At 39.0% G+C, this 22,858-nt stretch overlaps 1 protein-coding gene across 1 annotated transcript in view; it reads right to left on the bottom strand.

The window, feature by feature from the left end:
- LOC116273460 (N-acetylgalactosamine kinase-like) overlaps positions 1 to 21,830 on the bottom strand; it is a gene marked incomplete at its 5' end in the record, with an annotated part of 37,760 nt that extends 15,930 nt beyond the window's left edge. Inside the window, one exon of the mRNA XM_031662517.1 lies at positions 21,566 to 21,830. Within this exon, the coding sequence (XP_031518377.1) occupies positions 21,566 to 21,830 (265 nt within the window). The remainder of the gene's footprint in view (positions 1 to 21,565) is intronic.
- Positions 21,831 to 22,858: the final 1,028 nt, after the last annotated feature.

The following is a 22,858-nucleotide window of genomic DNA, read 5'->3' as shown; positions in this document are numbered from 1 at the left end:
TTTTTCTTTAGGCAATCTTTGTAACAAAGAGTTGCCTATTAACGTTTTCCTTTAAAAGATGGTTACATAGTTTATTATCAGAACCCATCTCTAATCAAGAAATCTAAATAAGGACACACATAATTGGTTATTTTGTTGGATCTCTGGTGGGAAATGATGAGGGAAAGCCTTTGACAGGTGAGGCACACTGAGCACCATTTTAAGCTCTGAGGACAGCAGGTCAACAGTAGATAGAGGGCATGTCTATTTCATCTCTGAAAGAGTCCCACTGATTTAAATTTAACCTCTGCATGCAAGAGCTAGTGGCCTCTTCTTTATTACCTCATCGTCTGCTAAGAGCAATGCCAAAAGCACTGAGTCATCTGAAAGAGCTTCACTGATTTAAAGTTCGCCATGCAAGAGCTGGTGGCCTCTTCTTTATTACGTCGTCTTCTGCTAAGAGTGATGCCATAAGCACTGAGTATGTCAGTCATCTAGCAACAGTGAACCAACAGTTCTTACTGAGCACCTGCTATGCACCCAATACCATGCTCCAATTGACGGGAAAGCCACAGGAAGTAGAACCTCTGCATTAAGGGAACTTGTAACTTACTTATTCAGATAAGACAAACCATGACGCCACTAGACAGTGAGCAATTGCAGCAGACGTCTGAGTGCTGGAAATGCTGAAGGTGCACTAAGAAGACAGGGCTTGCTGGGGAAGGACCAGCAGTGGGAGATGTCACAGGATGTCACAGGATGTCTGAGCCACACAGTGTCCCTGCTGTGAAGAGAAAATGGCCAAAGGCCCAAGGTGGGAACAGGCAGAGTGTGTTCATGGGCCTGAAGAGAGCAAGCTGACCAGAATCTGGCTCTCTAGAAAGCCATCCTCACATCTGAGGCTTTAACATCCTCGGCTATATCCACTATACAAAGATTACAAACTAACAACCCATGCGCCACAGCCAGCCACGGTGATGCCTTCTTGATTCAAATGTCTTTATGCTGGAAGATTTACCTAAGAATCTGGATATCTACTTAGTTTGGAAAACCGGAAGGTCTGATAGTGCTGGATCTGCATTACTGCCTAGCAACTGTTGACTGGAGCTGAGGAGTACCTACCCCTTGAGACAGGGTACACACACTTTATTCCACACAGTTCTCACCATTCCCAACTATGTGACCCTTAGCCTGCCTCACTAGTTTATATGCCAGGCTGGTCCTTGCAGGTATGTGCTTGTGGTCCCTGTTCTATAAAATTTTCTATAATAGGACTTCTCAGCAAAAGAGTGGGCATGTATCTTTCCTGAGTGGGTCATCATGCCATAACGAGCCACTGTTACTGTTACTATCAAATATCACCTCCCATAGGTGCACTGATAAACAATGTATTGAATTATAATCTGTCTTCCTGTAACCTCTACTCTTTGGTCTTGGTTCTGTTCCCCAGACATATGTAAACACAAGGTAACCCTTCCGATATCTGAAGACAGCTCTCAGGCACCGTGCCTTTTACACATTGTGGAGGGTCCACTATGTACCTGCTTAGGGACCAGTAATGAATAAGTGTATTAAACAGGGTTCTCCAGTGGGACAGAACGAACAGGATATATAGGTATATAAAAGAAGGAGAATTGGCTGATATAATCACAAGGAGAAGTCTCCTGATAGGCTGTCTCCAAGCTGGGGAGGGAGAGAGGACAGTAGTATGACTCAGTCCAAGTCTGAGAACCTCAAAACCAGAGAAGCCAACAGTGCAGCCCTCAGTCTGAAGCCAAAGGCCCTAGGACCCCCAGAAGGCTGCTGGTGTAAGTCCCAGAATCCAAGGCTGAAGAACCTAGAATCTGATGTCTAAGGGCAGGAGGAGAGGAAGCAAGCATCTGACACAGGAAGAGAAAGGGAGCAAGAGGACTCAGCAAAACCTATCTTCTTCCACCTGCTTTGTTCTACCCATACTGGCAGCCAGTTGGATGGTGCCCACTCATATCACAATAAGATAAGCTCTTTACTCTCCACAAGTAATAGTCTACTAGAAAGAAATCATTAAATGAGATCAATAAAGGGCGAGATATGCTACAGCAGCATCTCACAGCTAAAATAGAGGCACACAGTCAAGAGGGTGTCTGGATCTAGATGCATATGAGAGTAGAGCTTGAGATAAAGACTTGGATGCAGAGAGCAGAAATCTAGGAAGCAGGGGTGAAAGAGGAAGGAAAGTGATTCAGGAAAGAAAGCAAGCCAAAAAAGGGGGCTTAGTGAGCAGATTAACTATGTGGACAGCTCCCGGCCTAATCTCTCAGGGATCTCTCTCTGAAGAGTCATGTTGAATGTGCCCACCATTGGCCCACAGGCAATGGGAAGGCTGGGGCATTGGCCCACTCACATTCTCATTGTTTGAGTGTTTCCCCCAAGAAGGGTTAACTTCTCCACAAAGATATGCCTGGGTAACACGTCTGCCTTCAGTGAGTGTGGAGAATGCACAAAGGCTACAAAGAAGAGGCACTCATACAAGCTGCTAGCTTAACATGGGCTGCCAGCAATGCTGAAATCAGGTAGGCCAAGGGGATGTAGCACAGTAATCATTACATCCACTGAGGAATTAAACCAGTGAAGTCTAAATAGATGAGTAGGTGTTCAGCAAACCAATGGAACGGTGGGATAAGAACCAAAGAAAAGGGTTGGGCAGAAAGAACATCAAGAGCAAAGACGTGGAGACTATAAATCATTAGGTGCTTTTAGAGAACACAGAGTACTTTGACTACTGGAGCATGAAAAGAGGATAAAGAAATAGAAGCAGCAGAGAATGTAATGGGAGAGAAAATCAAAGCAATGGGCTGAGGCCAGATAATGAGAACTTTGAATGTCATGCTAAGATGTTTAAATTGTATCCTGCAGATAAGTGGTTCTTGGCCCTTTAAGGATTATAGAACCTTTTGAGAAGTAAATAAAACAATGGACCCTCTCCCCCATGTGAATGAACAAATAACCAAAATACTCCATATAACACAACAAACACACAGATTCCATAAAGCTATTGTTGAATCCAGGTTAAAAATTCCAGTTAGATTGAGAAAAGGATATGCTTGTCAATAAATGGTGCTGAGAAAACTGGATATTTATATGCAGAAGAAGACAAACAGACTCCTATCTCTCACCATATAAAAAAAGCAACTTAAGATGAATTAAAGACTTAAATGTAAAAACCAAAACTATAAAACTACTAGAAGAGAACAGAGGGGAAATGCATCAGGACACTGGTATAGGCAAAGATCTTATGGGTAAGACAACAAAAGTCACCACTGACAACAACAAAAATAAACAAACAGGACAACATGCAACTAAAAAGATTCTACACAGCAAAGGAAACCTATCAACAGAGTGAAGAGACAACCTGCAGAATGGGAGAGAACACCTGCAAACTACTCATCTAATGAGGAACTAACATCCAGAATATACAAAGAACTCAAACAACTCAACAACAAAAACAAAAATGCAGTTAAAAAATAGGCAAAGGGTCTGAATAGAGATTTCTCAAAAGAAGACATATAAATGGCTGACAGGTATATGAAAAAATGCTTAACATCATTAATCATCAGGGAAATGCCAATGAAAACCACCATGAGATATCGTCTTACCCAGTTAGAATGGCTACTATCAAAAAGACAAAATAATAACAAGTGCTGGTGAAGATCAGAGAAGAGGGAACTCTTCTACACTGTTGGTGGGAACGTAAATTAGTACAGCCATTGTGGAAAACAGTATAGAGGTTTCTGAAAAAACTAAAAATAGAACTACCATGATTCATCAATCTCACTACTGGGTATTTATCCAAAAGAAAGAAAATCAGTATATCAAAGGGTATCTGTGCCCCATGTTTATTTCAGCACTATTCACAATAGCCAAGATATAGGATCAACCTAAATGTTCACCAACAGATGAATCAATAAAGAAAACGTGGCATGTACACACAATAGAATACTATTGAACAATAAAAAAGAATGAAATCCTGTCATTAGCAGAAATATGGATAAACCTAGAAGGCATTATGTTATGTGAGATAAATCAGGCAGAGAGATGAAAAAAAAAACCATATGATCTCACCCATCTGCAGGAGCTAAAAATAACTAGGCTCATGGAAGTAGAGAATAGAATTATAGTTATTAGAGGCTAGAAAGGGTAGTGGGGGAAGGCAGGTAGAAGAGAATGGTTACAAACTTGTAGCTAGATAGGAGGACTAAGTTAGTGTCCTATAGCACTGTAGAGTGTCCTATAGCACTGTAGAGTGACTACAGTTAACAAGAATTTATTATACATGTTCAAAAACACTAGAAGAGGCCGGGCATGGTGGCTCATGCCTGTAATCCCAGGACTTTGGGTGGATCACCTGAGGTCGGAAGTTCAAGACCAGCCTGACCAACATGGAGAAACCCGTCTCTACTAAAAATACAAAATTAGCCAGGCGTGGTGGCACATGCCTATAATCTCAGCTACTCAGGAGGCTGAGGCATGAGAATTGCTTGAACCCGGGATGCAGAGATTGCGGTGAGCCAAGATCATGCCATTCCACTCCAGCCTGGGCAACAAGAACGAAACTCCACCTCAAAAACAAAAACGAAAACAAAAAACAGGCAACTAGAAAAGAGGATTCTGAATGTTCCCAACACAAAGCCATGCTAAATGTTTGAGGTGATGTATAGCCTAATTATCTTGATTTGATAATTACACATTTGTATACCTGTATTGAAATATCACTCTGTACCCTATAAATATGTACAATTATCATATGTTAACTAAAAATTAAAGAAAAAATTCACTAAATAGTAAAAAATAAAATAATTCCAGTTAGAAATAAGAAATCATTATGTTTTTAGTAATTATATCAGTCAGGATTCTTGTTTGTGAACAACATAAACCTACACCAACTACCTCAAGCAAAAGAGAAACTTATTTTGAAGATACTAAGAAGCTCACAAAATCTTTTAGGATTAGATATTTCCATTCTCTATTAGAACGTGAAACCAGGTGGGAAGAGGTTAGAAGCTACGGGAAGCAGCCAGTGAAGAACTGCCAACATCATTCCACAAGAGCAGTCTGGATGTGACATTGGAATTTAGACACTTTATCAACTGACCTATGCCTGTTAGACTCAAAGCCCCAGCCATAAACACGTGCCTGGACACCAGAAGAAGCCTAGTACCCTTGTCCACATGCAAGTGTCAAGTGACTCAAAACAGACAAATCTGACCCTTCAACTTCTACCATAGAATGCAAGACCCTCCCCATCACCAACATACACATAGCAGATTTCCCTGAGATGGAAAAGGGGCCCAGATGCTAAGTAGCCAAAACTATGGCAGCTGCTACCTGCCCCCTGCAGCAGTGAAATACCACAACTATTTGAGTCTTCTCTCCAGAGCAACCTTCCAAGTTCCAACATGATTGAATTTCCAGTCTCCTTCACCTGTTTATTCTTCCAAATACACTTTAGTCTGTGTATGCCCTTCTTGAAGGGTGGTTCCCCGGCCTGAATGCAGTTCTGGACGTCAGTCTGATGACTGCAAGGGAGAGCTGGACCATCATCTCCCTCATTCTTTATGCAGCGAGTTTCTCCACGTAGCCTCATATCACCAAACTGCATAAAGGTTTGTAAATACAGAAGAATGCAGAGCATTTGTTTTCAGCTATCAAGCTAAAACGTAGTAAGTATTTTAAGAATATTTTATTACCTTAAATGAAGGCTATCTCGGGATAATTAATCATAAAGAATAAATATGCTGGTCTGAGATAATTGGAAATCTTTATCATGTAAGTGTATAATTAATCTTCCTGAGACTTTCATACCCCAGAATATTTTCCCACTGTTTGAGTGAGGGGCTAAAAGTAGTTGTGGCTGTAGCTGGCTGTGCACAATCATATAACCACACATTACTGGTCAATTTCTCTAACAAATAGAAAGCTCCACTAGGCTAAACCAAGAGTTGGTCTCCAAGAAGAGCAATCCAGAGGTGGATGAGGAAAACCACTTCAGAACCCAGAACAGAGTCCTGTTTTCCTTTGTAGCAAAGTCATAATAAGGAGTCTGTGCTCTGAGGCAAAGACTCTTTGGAGTATTTAAGCAATATAATTGAAAAACACTTGAATAATCCTCATTGAAGTTGGAATGTGGTTTCAAATTTATTTTCCTAGTAATAATATTTTTTAAAAATGTTAAACTTCTGAAATGGTCAAACCCACATAAAATAAACTGCTGTTTTCAGCCACATTAGTATCCCATTCCCATGCAGCAAAGACTAAATTAAATTAGCATTTTACATTTAAAGAGAAAATATCTTTACCTGATTTTAAAAGCAAACCCGCTGGTGCAAAAAAAAAAAAGCACTTTCAACATAAAACACACTAATCCATGGAAAAGTACATTCCAAAAAGCATTTGTGAATATTTGAAAATCAACAGCATAATACTGTTTCATGGAGAGTAACAGTGCTCCTCGTGTTTATGGCTTCCCTTTCTCAGATTTCCAAAGTAGCAAGAGCCTTCAAGGTCTGTTCCGTAGTACATTTTACTCCTCTGATCAAAACCGTTGCCTCACTCCACTGTAGTCACCCTCACCTGCATTTTACACGCTGGCATATGCTAAGCTCCTGTAAATAAGTCCAGAGTCATTCACGTTACAAGACAGAGTCCATCACTCTCTTCTTTCCATTCTACTCTCTACCTTTGTAGTTTGGATTCTTATCATCCCATGTCTGTACCATTGCACTACCTTCTAACTGGTATCCCTCTCCCCTCTAATCAACCTGCTCATACATACCATGACAAACTTCCCGAAGTGCCATTTTGATTGTGGCATTTGTGAATATTTCATTGCATCAAAATCTAGCATATTTTTCCATTGCCCAACAAATGAAAGCCCCCACATTTCAATTCATCAAGACACATCAACAGTCCCCCAAATGGTATGGTTGTGACACTATCCTCTCCCCATTGACTTGAGATGCCTGCCCTGCACCATCATTGCCTGTCCACTGGCAGCATGCAGAGTCCCAGAATGAAGACACTGCATCAGCATCCTACCCAGTCTGATTCTGCAATCCCCACATCTCTTTCAGTATCAGCCTGGATGCCACCTCTTTTACAAAACTCTCACAAAACATAAGTCAGAGGCATCCATATCTCCCACCTTGGCACACTTTAATTACTTTGTGTTCCTTTCTAATTATAGTTACCATATATTGCTTTAGGAGGGCAGGGACTGTGCCCTCTTTATATCTTTATAGCCCCTTTGGAACCTAATAGAGTGTCTTGAATATGGCAGGTTCTCAATACACATCATTTTGCTCTCATCCTATTAGCAAGGGAAGAATCTGAAGCTGCTCCCTGGATAAGCCATATTTTTGTGTCTCACTCTCTTCAGGGAATTACTTTCCCATTAATTTTCCAGAACTTTCCTAAAACTTTATTCTTGGAAAACATGAAAAGAGGAAACAATTTCAAGCCATTTGAAAAGGAGCCTAGAGAGTTAAGAGGGAATCTTGGTCAATGCAGAGCTGCAAGAAGGACTATGAGAAACAGTGGTCATGCTTGCCTAGAGCTGGCCTGGCCTGGTATTTTTTACATGAAAGGGAATAAGATCTTGTCCTAGATTTCTTCTATTAATTGAATTACAGGAAAAATATATAAGGGAATAAAAAAGGATAAAAGAGAGGCAAAAGAAAAATTAGTGCCTACCTGTGAAATAAGTAGCATATTTCTATCAGGACACTTTAGTTATTGTTTTAATGTTGTCTTCCCACAAAATTAAGTAAGAATAGGGATTATGCTGGCCTTACTGATTCTAATACACAGTACCTAGCACAGTGCTTAAATAGTTGGTTCTCAGTCAAACATTTGCTGATAAAGGAATAAAAATCTACCTCTATTTACTTATGTTATTTATTTCCCAATATGATGAAAAAGCAGCAGGTGACCAGATTATGTCAACAGTTTGTTATCTGGCATGTGAAATGACCCTACTAGATTACATAGGCTGTTGTCCGGAATTTGCTTTTGGAAGGCAGGCACTGGAGCAGAACAGGAAGAGCCACCTAGGGACTGAAAGTGAGGGAGCTCTGAATCATGTGCCAAATGTGGCCCTTCTCTGAATTTCCTCAAGGCAAGGTCTGAGATAATTGGACAATACACCTGCACTATACCTGAACTTTCCAAAATGCCGTGCAGCATTAAGAAGATAAAAATCTTTCACTTTCACAAACATCTAGAGATGTCCCTATTCTCAAGGTGTTTACACTACAACTGGCAATACCCTGAAAGAATAAATCAAGATGCTGCTATTTCACAGCACTCCATGATTACAAATGTGCTTATGTAGTTCTCTGGAAGCCAGTTGGGAAGTGAATGCATACAGGTGTGTTTGTTTGTGATTTCTCTGCATTTGTGTTTATGTGCTTTTCCATAAGCAACCTTCCCCCCTTTATCAGATTCTTTTTCCTGTTTTCTTTATTCATATGACTCTTTCCATTGTGATCTTCATCCTCTCTGTCCCCCTTCACTTTTTAGGCTAAAATAAGAGAAATGAAGCATATATCTTGCTATTTCTTGTGTTAATTAAGTAGACTTTTATATTGCTTCTACTTGGAATATTTTATAACTTCTCATTAAAAGACTAAATTATATTGCTTTCCGATGTAGGTGGTCTCTGGTCTTTTTTACTGTTCCATCAGCGGCCCTTGACAGAATAAGGGTTTCCCAATATTAGAGAAGTCCTAATGGACTAAGGGTGTTAATCTTTGTGGTCTCTCCCATTCTAATCCTTTCTAAAGACAAAACAAGAAGCCATCTTCCTCAAACATTTTCTAAAAAACTATGGAGCATCTCTACCCTGAATATAGAGTGGTGGCCTGTCATATTTTCATCTGAAACCTGCAGCATGAATGATGATCAAGTTAGATCTCATATAGTTAAACTGCTAGTATCTATACACATATAATAGGTCATTATTTTTGTTGTCATTACTATTGATATTTGGCAATAACCTGCTTAAGCCACTAGATCCATTCACGGTTACTCACCTCAGCTGACTCTCATGGAAACAAATGGCACAGTAGGTAGAAAGTAGCATACAATTTCTAATTTAGAAACTATTAGGAAACTTTCTTCCACCTGAAGCTAAGTACTTTGAAAGAGGACTACAGAAATTGAACAACTAATAAACAGAAGGAGATGTTTTCTTGAATTAGGATGTTAGAATGACTGGCTCCTGAAGAGACCATGAATTCTGCAAGACAGGGAAGAAAGTGACGAGCCATCATTACCAAGTAAGCTTTCACCAGATTACGTGCAGATAAAATGCCAGTATAAGAGAAATGTGCAACATAAAAAGAGATCACAGTATGTTTGTCTAATTCTTAAATGAAAATAACTTGAAATTTGATCAAGAGCAATATTCATTGTCCCAGATGTTTGGAAAGAATGTCAACTTCATATTTGTATATGAGAAAGTAAATTGGTTCTCATTGGTTCACCAAGATTTGATGGGATGAGACTCATAGCCACTCAACATGGGAAAGTATAGTTGTCATCAGGCTGCTTCCAAATATTCCAGCTCTCCTCACACATATTAAGACTGTACTTCCTCACCCTCACTGAAGTTCATCACATCAATCTGACTTGCTTTGGCCAATCAAATGAGCATCAGGGTGATGCTCATTGTTAAGAGCCAGAGAGCAATTAACAACATTACCTTCCTCCTGCCACAATGATTATGGACAAACGTGTTGAGATGGAGCCCTCTGAGCCTAGCTCCATAAGTGTCTTAGATGAATGAACTCTGTCGCTAACTTATGTCAGATATACAGAGTGAGTAAGAAATATACTTTTGTTTGGTCAAGCCACTGAGACTTTGAAATTGTTTGTTACTGAAGCACAATCAGTTTGAACTTATCAATACAGGAGAATCACTTTGACCAAAATAAATGAATTTCACCATAAGAAAAGCTGCTTTGTATACAAAGAGAACATTTACTTATGCGAAAACCTACAAAATGTAAAAATGAAAGCATAAGTAGCAAAAAAGGAAAATAGGATGGAAGATGTTGGCCTCTTAGGTAGATGATGACTATAGAAGATGCTTTCCTATAGATGTTTCCAAACCAGCAGAGGAGTGACAGAGGAGACAATGAGATGTCCTTATATCTGCAGAAGCCTCATTCTACTCAAAACATAGTATCTAGTAACTTCACAGCTGATCCTTTGATAATTTCACTCCTGAAAGACAGAGATACATCCATGATAAATTTAAGCAAAGGGCATACTGGGTAACATTTCCTTAGACTTAAATACATATATTTACAAGTTTAGAAATTATACATTTTCCTTTCCTTTTCTTCCCTTCCTTCCCCTTGAGGCAGCCACAAATGAGAAGACCAGCAAGACTACAGCCAAAGAAGCAGCTGGGGCTGAGGAGGTGTACAGGAAATACAGGGTCAGAAACAAAGAGGCCCACAAGGCTGGACCAAGGTGGTGGTCAGAGCTGAGGAAACCAAGGGGGCCAGTGATGCCAAGGCCAAGGAGGCAGCTGTGGTGAAGAAGATAGTTAGCAGGGTCAGGAAACCAGGTACATACAGGGAGAATGAGCAAATAAGTAAATATACTAAGAATGATGAGATACATGTGTTTTTTATGCCTCAAAGGTCTACATAGGAGCAGCTGGTGCCACGGCAGTTCATGCACATTGTTACTTCTCTGCTGGCCTCAGAAGCCAGAACCATGCCACCATTATCCTTGTGGGACAAGAGGCACACTGTGAGTACTGACCTACCTACCAGTGGCTGAGAAGCTGACCAACACACAACACAAATCACTGGTGTGATTCCAACACATATCCTAGGCTCTTCCTACAGAAGTTGAAAGTTTTATGATGCCGTGCCTTTAAATATCCTACTTAATAAGGTATGTTCACATTCATTTTTAGTTTTGAAGGGGGAAGGTGAACCAATGAATAGGGACATATCAGGCACACATCTGAAAGAGGAAGTAGAATTCCCCGGTTATCTGCGATATCAGGTAAGGCCATTGTTTTCGTGAGGAAACAAGGTAGGAACCTTTATTCCTGGCATGAACCTGTCCTCCATAGCCAGACAACTGAGAAGTCAATAGAAGCTGATGGGCAAAAAGAAGTGACCAGGCAGAGAGAGAAACAAAAAAGGACTAATGAAAGCAAATTTTCTGCAAACTTGACTTCCAAAACAACTTAAAGCATAATATCTTTTGTGTGGAAGAAAAATCATTATTATTTAATTTATTCTTTTATACTTTGTTTTACAACAGTCTATTATTTCATCTTATAAAAACAGAAACAACAGACAAAACCAAAGCACCCATTTTATTGGCTTTCTCATTAGAAGTCCATCTCACAGATTTTAAGGATTTCTGTTCAACCAACATCTGTAAACTCTAGAAGGGTCTATAATTTCCTTTGGAGTTTCATCTAGCTTTTTATGGAAAACTTTTCTTCCAAAACATATACAAGAAGAACAATGGAATCTGTTGAGATCACAGAGTTTTTAGTGCTTGGTACCTTATAAGCTACATTTAAATCAATTTTCTTCAAAATTGAAAACCCTTAATGGACATTTAAATTACTAAACAACTGACCCTTTTTACATTGTGAAGCACCTTTATACTTTTTGTTAGATAAAAACAAACTACTCTTCTTAGACTTAACCAAGATAATCTATGAGAACTGCATTTTTATTAAATGTGAAAATTCCATAGCACTTCTCATGGCTCTTCTAGAACACAACAGCTTATGCATATTATGGCCAAGTTGAGTTGTTCCTTAAATAAAGCAAGCTTCTAGATGCCACACAGTCTTATCTCTTCTAAGGCCAAAACACTAGAATGGGAAAAAGCCATAAAAGAAACTCTTTGGACATAAAGCTACCTATCTTTATCACTACTGCTTAGTCTCAAGAAAAAATTAGAGCCAAGCAAAGTCAAAATTAGATATCACTTCCCATAACTGGTGCAGGATTGGTAAGGGCAGCTTGTAAGTGTGCCAGAATTTAAAAAGTGATGGCAGAAAAAGTATTGGATTAAGTTAGAAGACTAGGATTTGGGATCTGGCTCCAGCTCATACCACCCATGTGGTCCTGACAAATCACTAAATTCTCTCACCTCAGTTTCTTCATGCTGATAACCCTGTGCCCCAGGGTTGGTGTGAGATTCAAATTAGATGGTATGTGTAAAGGGTCATGTGGGAACTATAAAAGGTATAACAAGTTGTTTTGTTCTTTTTTTCTTTACCATTGACTCTAAGTGTCTTCCTAAAGAGCAATCTATGTCAGGGCTTTGTTCTTTATTAAAAACCATGATTATCACCCATGACTCTGGAGATCATACAAGGCAAACAAATGAGTCAAGAACTGACCAGCACTTTGTCAGCATGTGGCCACAGGCAAAGTTGGTAACTGAAGTAATGAAATTTGGGTCTACCCCAGCACAGTGTGGCTAAGCAGCTGGGCCACCCCAACCCAGAGCAGTTTGGACACTCCCAAAAGAAATGCTCCCAACAAATTCCTTTTTTTTTAAAGCTAGAATCTAAACTACCTGACCCATTCTCTCTACTTTACTGTCTATTTACTTCCTCACAAATTCTTCTGTCTGCCAATGTGTGTTCTTGAGTTATGTGCGTGATACACGTGCCTAACTCTCCTCGCCCTGGCCCTAGCTTCACATTTTCCTCTTGGGTCACACCATGGGAAACATCCCTCCCAATTACGTCTAGCCTCTGAGGCTCCAAGACTCCAGACCACTCTACCATACCCTTAGACAATTCCTACCTGTGGGTAAGGCCTGGCAAATAATCCTGAAACTATTCCTAAACAATTTCTAAACAACATCTAAAGGATTGAAGGATTTTGCTTTGTGTGTGTTTAATTTGAATGGCCACTGAGCATTTCTATATCTAATTATTAGAAATTTGGAAACAGAAAATAAGAACTGCACATGGGCCTTTGGAAGTCTGGCTGGTTTAACAGAAGCTTCAAGCCACAGCTTGATTTGAACATCTCTCCCTACACTGTCACCTCAAGGTCAACATCCTTAAAAAAAAGAAATTCCAACCAAGAGTTTCATATCCAGACAAACTAAGTTTCGTAAGTGAAGAAGAAATAAAATCCTTTTAAGACCATCAAAGGCTAAGGGAATTCATGACCATCAGACCTGCCTTACAAAAGATCCTTAAGGAAGTGTTAAACATGGAAACAAAAAACTGGTACCTTCCACCACAAAACACACTTAAGTACACAGCCCACCAACACTATTGAATTAGTCCATTCTCATGCTGCCAATAACAGACATACCAGAGACTGAGCAATTTATAAAGGAAAGAGGTTTAATTGACATAGTTCTGCATGACTGGGGAAGCCTCAGGAACTAACAATCATGGCGGAATGAGAAGCAAAATGTCCTTCTTCACATGGTGGCAGCAAGAAGTGCCAAGTGAATGGTGGAAAAGCCCCTTATAAAACCATCAGTTCTCAAGAGAACTCACTCACAATCATGAAAACAGCAGCATGGGGATAACTGGCCCCATGATTCAATTACCTCCCAGGATCTCTCCCATGACATGTGGGGATTATGGGAACTAAAATTCAAGATAAGGTTTGGGTGGGGACATAGCCAATTATATAATCAATTCTACCAAAAAACCAGCTAACAAAGCGATGACAAGATCAGACCCTCACATGTCAATATTAGCTTGGAATTTAAACAGGCTAAATGCCCCACTTAAAAGACACAGAGTGATGAGTTGGATCAAGAAGCAAGAACCAACTGTGTGGTGTCTTCAAGAGACTCCTCTCACATGCAATGACACCTGTAGGCTTGAAGTAAAGGGATGGAGAAAGATCTACCAAGCAAACAGAAGACAAAAGAGCAGGGGTTGCTATTCTTATTTCAGACAAAACAGACTTTAAGCTAACAATGATCAAAAAGGTCAAAAATGGGCATTACATAATGATAAAGGGTTCAATTCAGCAAGATGACTTAACTGTCCTAAATATATATTCACCCAACATTAGAGCACCCAGATTTACAAAACCAAGTTCTTAGAGACCCACAAAGAGACTTAGATAACCAAACAATAATAGTGGGAGACATTAACACCCTACTCAGATCATCCAGGCAGAAAACTAACAAAGATATTAGGGACTTAAACTCAGCACTTGACCAAATGGACCTAACATATCTACAGAATACCCCACCCAACAACAGAATATACATTCTTCTCATCTGCACATGGCACATATTATAAGACTGACCACATGCCCAGCCATAAAGTAATTCTCAACAAATAAAAAAAAAATCATAACAATCATGCTCTCAGACTACAGCACAATAAAATAAATCAACAAAGAAGAATGCAATACCAAGAAGATTTCTCAAAACCATACAATTCCATGAAAACTAAACAACTTGCTCCTGAATAACTTTTAGGTAAAGAAGGATATTAAGGCAATGAAATTAATTCCGTAAAACTAATGAAAACAAAAATATATCAGAAGTTGTAAGACACAGCTAACGTAGTGTTAAGAGGAAAGTTTATAGCACTAAACACCTACATCAAAACATTAAAAAGATCTCAAATTAATAACCAAACATCACACCTAAAGGAACTAGGAAAACAATAGCAAACCAACCACAAAGCTAGCAGAAGAAAGTAAACAACCAAAATCAGAGCTGAACCAAATGAAATTGAGACATAAAAATCCACACAAAAGATCAACAAAACCAAAACTAGTCCTTTGAATGAATAAATAAGATTGACAGACTGCTGCCTAGATTAATAAAGAAAAAAGGGAGAAGATCCAAATAAACATAATCAGAAATGACAAAGGTGATATTGCCACTGACCTCAGAGAAATACAAAACACCCTCAGACACTATAGCAGACACCTCTGTGCACTCAAACTGGAAAACCTAAAAGAAATGGATAAACTCCTGGGACCCTAAAACCTCCCAAGACTGAACCAGGAAGAAACTGAATTCCTGAACAGACAAATAAAAAGTTCTAAAATTGAATCTGCAATAAAAAACCTACCAACCAGAAAAACCCCTGGAGCAGATGGATTCACAGTCAAATTCTACCAAACATATAAAGAAGACCTGTTACCAATCCTACTGGAATTATTTCCAAAAATTGAAGAGGAGAGACACCTGCCTAACTCATTCTTTGAGGCTAGCATGATTCTGATACCAAAACCTGGCAAAGACACAACAAAAAAAGAAAACTTCAGGTCAATATCCCTGATGAATATAGATGCAAAACTACTCAGCAAAAACTAGGAAACTGAATCCAGCAGCACATCACAAAGCAAGTCCACCATGATCAAGCCACCTTCATTCCCTGGATGCAAGGTTAGTTCAACATAGGCGAATCAATAAGTGTGATTTGCCACATAAACAGAATTAAAAACAAAAACCATATGATCATCTCAATAGAAATAAAAAGACTTTCAATAAAATTCAAGAACTCTTATGTTAAAAACTACCAACAAACTGGGCATCAAAGGAACATACCTCAAAATAATGAGAGCCATCTATAACAAACCCACAGTCAACATCATACTGAACAGGCAAAAGCTAGAGACATTCCCCTGAGAACCAGAACAAAAAAGGATTCTCATTCTCACCTATTCAACGTAGTATTGGAAGTCCTAGCCACAGCAATCAGGCAAGAGAAAGAAATAAAAGGCATCCAGGTAGGAAAATAGGAAGTCGAACTATCTCTCTACACTGACAATATGATACTATAGCTAGAAAACCCCATGGTCTCTGCCCAAAGGCTTGTGGAACTGACAAATAACTTCAGTAAAGTTTCAGAATACAAAATCCATGTACAAAAATCAGCAGTATTTTCATACACCAGTAATGTCCAAGCTAAGAGCCAAATCAAGAACACAATACCATTCACAATAGCCACAAAAAGAATGAAATACTTAGGAATATAGCTAACCAAGGAGGTGAAAGATCTCTCCAAGAAGAATTACAAAACATGGCTGAAAGAAATCAGAGACAACACAAACAAACAGGAAAACACTCCATGATCATGGGTTGGAAGAATCAATATTATCAAAATGGCCACACTGCCCAAAGCAATTTACAGATTCAATGCTTTTCCTATCAAACTACCAATGTCATTTTTCACAGAATTAGAAAAAAAATTCAAAAACTCAAATCAAAAACGGGCCCAAATAGCCAAAGCAATCCTAAGGAAAAAGAACAGAGCCATTACACCACTCAACTTTAAACTATACTACAAGGCTACAGTAACCAAAACAGCATAAAACAACAGACACATAGACTGATGCAACAGAATAGAAAACTCAGAAATAAATCTATACACCTACAGCCATCTGATCTTTGACAAAGTCAACAAAAATAAGCAATGGAGAAATGACTCCCTATTCAATAAATGGTACTGAGATAACTGGCTATTCATACACAGAAAATGGAAACTGGACCCCTTCCTTTTACCATATACAAAAATCAACTCAAGATAGATAAAAACTTAAATGTAAGACTTAAAACTATAAAAATCCTAGAAAAAAAAAAGCCAGTATATTCAGTTCTGAACATAGACCTTGACAAAGATTTCATGATGAAATCTCCAAAAGCAATTGCAACAAAAACAAAAATTGGCAAGTGGGACCTAAACTAAAGAGCTTCTGTACAGCAAAAGAAACTGTCAACAGAGTAAACAGACAACCTACAGAATAGGATAAAATTTTTGCAAACTATGCATCTTACAAATGTCTAATATCCAGAATCTATAAAAATTATAAACCAATCAACAAGCAGGAAACAAATAACTCCATTTAAAAATGGGCAAAGGACATGGACAGATACTTCTCAAAAGAAGACATACACATGGCCAACAAGCATATTAAAAAAATGCTCAACATCACTAATCATTACAGAAATGCAAATTAAAACCATAATGAGATATCATCTCACACCAGTCAGAATGGCTATTACTAAACTAATAAAATAACAGATGTTGCCAAGTTTGCCAAGAAAAGGGAATGCTTATACACTGCTGGTGAGAATGTAAATTAATTCAGCCATTGTGGAAAACAGTTTGGAGATTTCTCACAGAACTTAAAACAGAACTACCATTCAACTCAGCAATCCCTTTACTGGGTATATACCCAAATGAATATAAATCATTCTACCCAAAAGACACATGTGGCCGGGCGTGGTGGCTCACGCCTGTAATCCCGACACTTTGGGAGGCCAAGGCAGGCGAATCACGAGGTCAGGAGTTCTAGACCAGTCTGGCCAACATGGTGAAACCCTGTCTTTACTAAAAATACAAAAAATTAGCTGGGCGTCATGGCGGGTGCCTGTAATCCCGGCTACTCAGGAGGCTGAGGCAGGAGAATCTCTTGAACCAGGGAGGCGGAGGCTGCAGTGAGCCAAGATCACACCACTGCATACCAGTCCAGGCAACAGAGTGAGACTCTTTCAGAAAAAAAAAAAAAAAAAAAAAAAGACACAAGCACTTATATATTCACTGCAGCACTATTCACAATAGCAAAGACATGGAATCAAACTAGATGCCCAATGGTTGACTGGATAAAGACAATCTAGTGCAAATACACTGTGGCTGCCATAAAAAGGAATGAAATAATGTCCTATGTAGCAACATGGATACAGCTGGAGGACATTATCCTAAGCAAATTAAGGCAGGAACAGAAAAAATACCATATGTTCTCAATTGTAAGTAGGAGGTAAACACTGAGTACATATGGTGACAAAGAGAGGAAAAATACACACCAGGGCCTAACTGAGGATGGTGAGTGGGAGGAGAGTGAGAGTCAAAAAACTACCCTTTGGATACTATGCTCACTACCTGGGTGACAAAATCATGTGTACACCAAACCCCAGAAACATGCAATTTATACATGTAAGAAACCTACATGTGTATGCCCTGAACCTAAAATTAAGTTGAAAAAGAAAATAAATAAAAGTTCTGGAAAAAAAGAAGATGAAGCATGCCTCATTTTAATAAAAACTGTGAAGTCATTATTCTTCAGGGGGAAAAGCTTATGAATATATACATAGAAAGAGAGGCAGAGAGACAGAAACACATGTTGTATGATAAGCAAATTGCTCTTTGTATTTTCTAAAGCATTCTGGGAAATTTACTTATTCAAAAAAATTCTAAAAGAAGGGAAGGAAAGACAGGCAGATGGATACAGAGAAAGAGAATAGGTTGTGGATTAAGAAGTATAAGCAAAAGATAAGAATTACATTAAGAATTACATTAAGCTTTTAAGACAGGTAGAAACTGCATTTCAGAAAAGGGAGAAAATTCATTTATAAAAGCACAGTGGTGTTTAGGATTAAAAGCCCAGAGGGAAGACGAAGCTTCCAATTAGTAAGTGGAATGGCCCAACCAAGGTAACACTGTCCACACGGGCACATATGGGCTCCAAAGGGACACAGGACAGAACGTAGTTAAGACAGGACCAGAAGAGTTCAGGCAATTAGGTAATGGTAAGCCTCTGAAGGCTTCTGAACTAAGTGACACCATGAAATGACTCTTAAGATCATTTGAAAGTCAACATTTTCAATGTCTATTAAGATTTTCTTACCTTTTCAACAATAACTCCCAAATCTAACTACTATATCATTTGGATCTTTATCTGTTTTACATCTCTATTTAGATATCTTGCTATCACACCAGACAAATTCAATGATAGATAGATAGATTTATCTATCTGTCTGTCTATCTATCTATCTATCTATCTATCTATCTATCTATAGAGAGAGAGAAACAAGCTTGTCATCTTACTGCCAAAATCACTTCGACACTATAATTTCCTAACGTTCCCAGTTATCCATACCTTGGACCTATTTACCTTATATTTCTTTTCTTCTTCCTTTCCTTCCTTCTTCCTCTCCCTCCTTCCCTTCCTTCTTCCCATTCTTCTTTCCTTCACTCCTAGATACCAGCAATTGCCAAATGCAACTGAATTCCATTTTACAGTCTTGAGAATCTACCAGTTGAGCAATCTACCCTACTTCAGGCTCTTCTCATTCAGTATAGAGTATAGAGCAATAGTTCCCTAATTGGCATCCTTTTACGCAGTCTTTTTGTCCTCCGACTCATACTGCACACAGTACCTCTTGGTGCATGTTCTCCAATACTCCACTCCTTGTGCTACTTTGTCTTCATTCAAGCTCTACTCTCTGCCTGGAATGGCTGGTCATCTCTCTAAGTCTAGGAAATTCATAACTTCTCTAAGGATGCAGCTCAAAATGGAACCACCATCTACAGGACCTGAGGCACTTTTCCCTCCATACTTTTAGGGTTCTTGATAAATACCTTTATTATAGCAGGTATTATTTATTGTGATTGTTGTATGGCACTCTCCCCCAATTAGACACTAAGTCGCTATAAAGTAGAGACTGTGTCCTGCTTATCTTTGCATCCCAGCATCTAGCACAATTTCCAGTCCACAGAAGTCAATACATATTTGTTAAAGAAATCAATATCTTAGGTCAAAGGAGAAAGGCTATTCCCCTGAACCTCTCCCTATCCAATACCTTACCCAACTTCTTCATTCAGTAAATATTGATTACCTCCCACATTACCTATACAACACACACACACACAATTATTTAATAAGCCCTTTGGTGATCTGGGTCTGTCTACAACCTTGGCCTGATACCATATCATTCTCTACTGTGTACATTATTTTCAAGAAACACTCAACTATCTGTAGTTCTCTGGACATATAATCTTCTCTCACTTCTTTCTGCCTCTGTATCTACTGTTTGGTCAGACTGGAATTCTTTTTGACTGTTTGCCTACCTAGGAAATATTTATTTATTATTTAATTTTTGGCTGGTTGCTAACTCCTTAGTTAAGCTAGCTGGCTTGCTTATTTATTTACTTATTTATTTATTTGAGACAGTGTCTCACCCTGGAGTGCAGTGGCACAATGTCAGCTCACTGCAACCTCTGTTTCCTGGATTCAAAAAATTCTCATGCCTCAGTCACCTGAGTAGCTGGGATTACAGGTGCTTGCCACCATGCCTGGCTTATTTTTGTGTTTCTGGTAGAGACAGGGTTTTACTATGTTGGCCAGGCTGGTCTCAAACTCCTGGCCTCAAGTGATCCACCCACCTCGGCCTCCCAAAGTGCTGGAATTACAGGCATGAGCCCCTGCACCCAGCCTTAAGCTGGCTTTGTCTTCTTTGTTTTCTGGTCTCCCTAGACCCAAATACAACTCCATCACCACATTCATCACTCTATTAGTACCTCCACTACCAGGCATTATTCTTAGCACATTATACAGATTATTCTCATAAGAGAAGCATCTTAACCTTATATCTTATATAACATCTTAACATCATAAACCTGTTATGCCTATTTTCATGGCAAAACTGAGGTAAACTTTAGTCTACTGCCTTTCTGAAATGAGAGCCAGGAAACATTTTCTGCAAAGAACCAGATATTAAATATTTTAGGTTTTGTGGACTATTCAATCTCTATTGCAACTACTCAACTCTTATAGTGCAAAGGCAGCCACAGCTAATACATGGCCATGTTCTAGTAAAAGTTTATTTCATAAAAACAGACGGCAGGCCTGATTTGGCCAGTAGGCCATAGTTTGCTTATACTGGTTCTAAAGACTCAATCAAGCTTCATCAAATTAAATTGGATCGACAGTGTTAGAAGCTAAAACCCAATCCCTGCTTCCAAATGATTCCCTTATCTCATCCCAAAGTTTTCAGTATATGAAACCTTTAAGAAATTACTTTGTAGGTAAATCCACAGTAGCAACTCAACGATCAGTTGTAGAACTGAACTGAATGAGACAGAAATGGGGCCCTGAGGCTGATGTTTGTGTTAATCTCCTACTTATCCCCCATAACCCTCCACTAAGGGCAACTGGATCTTAACTAGATGTCCTTGCCCCCAGTACTGATTTCTCACCATTAGATAACCTTTAGTCTAAGAGGAACAGCCAGCCCAAGACTCCATCCTGTGCCTGCAACATTTACCTGGCCTTCATCTCAGTTTCTGATGTTACTGGTATAAAAATAAAATTAACTGAAAGCAGACCACAAATAGAAATAAGCTTCCACACTAAATTGGGCCACAAGTTTCAACCTAAGAAGTGAACACTTTATAGTGTTCTGAGCATTGTTTCACAGAGTTAGAGCAGTTCTCTAACCTAGTCCATTTTTTATACAAGTAGCATAACAACCAGAAAAAAATGGATAAGGGAAAAAAGATAAAAAAGAGAAGCTTACTGAATTATAAGCCCCTGGAAGACAGGAATCATGTCTCATTCACCCTTACCTACCCAGCATAGTGATGAATGAATGAATGAATGAAAATGTATAAATGAATGAATACATTTATGAAGCTAAGATTCTAAATAATTAAGCTTGCTGAAACACAGTTTCCAAATTCCCTCAAGTATGCTGTAAAACCAGTGGAGAAGTTGAAACCTCCCAGCTGTGAGTGAGGGAATAACCTATATCTTACTTTCTGCAGCCAACTCACCATCTTGAGTGTTTGGACTCAGGATTTGGGTTCGGAGTTCCTCCAGGCTAATTCCCAGACACCTACAGATCTCCTCAGGGTTATAGGGTTCAGGATGAAGGGCATCTTCTGTGACCAACAACATTTCTTCTAGACTAATCCCTAGTTTAGCCTGCACCTCGTCCAGCCGCAGAACGTTGTCCCATTGCAAGTTTTTGTATTTAGCCAGGAGCTGCAAATTCAAACCGAGATAATGGTCAATTTTTATTTCAGAATTTGATATGTACTATTTTAATTAGCCAGATTCAACTTCAAGCTGTTTTTTTTTTGTTGTTGTTGTTGTTTTCCATTCAACCTCTCTAAATTTCCCACCATTACTTGGAAATGCATACTGGCTTCAGCTGCCTGGAATTAAACATGTTTGTATGACACTCACTGACTAGTTAAGTATTTGTCCTGAAACACACACACACACATGCACACACACTCAACTAATCCCTCACTGTTTTGTTTTGTTTTTTTTTTTTTTTTTTTTTGGCCTGTCACCACTTTCCCTCGGGGCTATTTCTTTGAATAATTTTACTCTTTTATCCCTATTCAGTTCATGCCTACTGCATTCCTCCCTAGGAAGTCAAGAGAAAACCACTTACATCTCATGTGACCTGGGTCCTGAAAGGATACTGTACGTCCAATTAGGGTACTTCCTGTTTACTATATGTCTCTTTGAAAATGGCATTATATGGGCATTTGGGGTAAAGTCATAAATTTGAAATGAAAACCTCCTTGGTGACCTTATGTGAAGCACTTCATTAGGTCACTGGTGGTAGTAGAGTTGTATGTTCCTCTATCCTCAAGAAAAAGAGTTTGGCTTCTAACTGCATCTTGAGGTATCTCCTCAATCTGACGGCGAAAGTTAAGTACAAACCAAACCTGTAACCACCATGGGAACCCCAATCCAGAATATATTTCTGTCATTCTCCCCAAACAATATCAGAGTAGGTGGCAATCAAAACAGGGAAGATTTCTGTCATCCTGAGGTCTACAATATTCATGGCCTGGGTGTGAGGACAGAGGGGCAGTTTAAACAGCAAAAAGAAACAAGAGAAGGGGAAATCAGTCTTCAAGAAAATGTGACCCAGCCATCCCATTACTGGGTATATACCCAAAGGATTATAAATTATGCTGCTCTAAAGACACATGCACACGTATGTTTATTGCAGCACTATTCACAATAGCAAAGTCTTGGAATCAACCCAAATGTCCATCAGTGACAGATTGGATTAAGAAAATGTGGCACATATACACCATGGAATA

Source organism: Papio anubis, unplaced genomic scaffold (genome assembly GCF_008728515.1).
Source record: "Papio anubis isolate 15944 unplaced genomic scaffold, Panubis1.0 scaffold72, whole genome shotgun sequence".
NCBI classification, from domain to species: Eukaryota; Metazoa; Chordata; class Mammalia; order Primates; family Cercopithecidae; genus Papio; species Papio anubis.
This window is presented reverse-complemented; position numbering and strand designations above follow the sequence as displayed.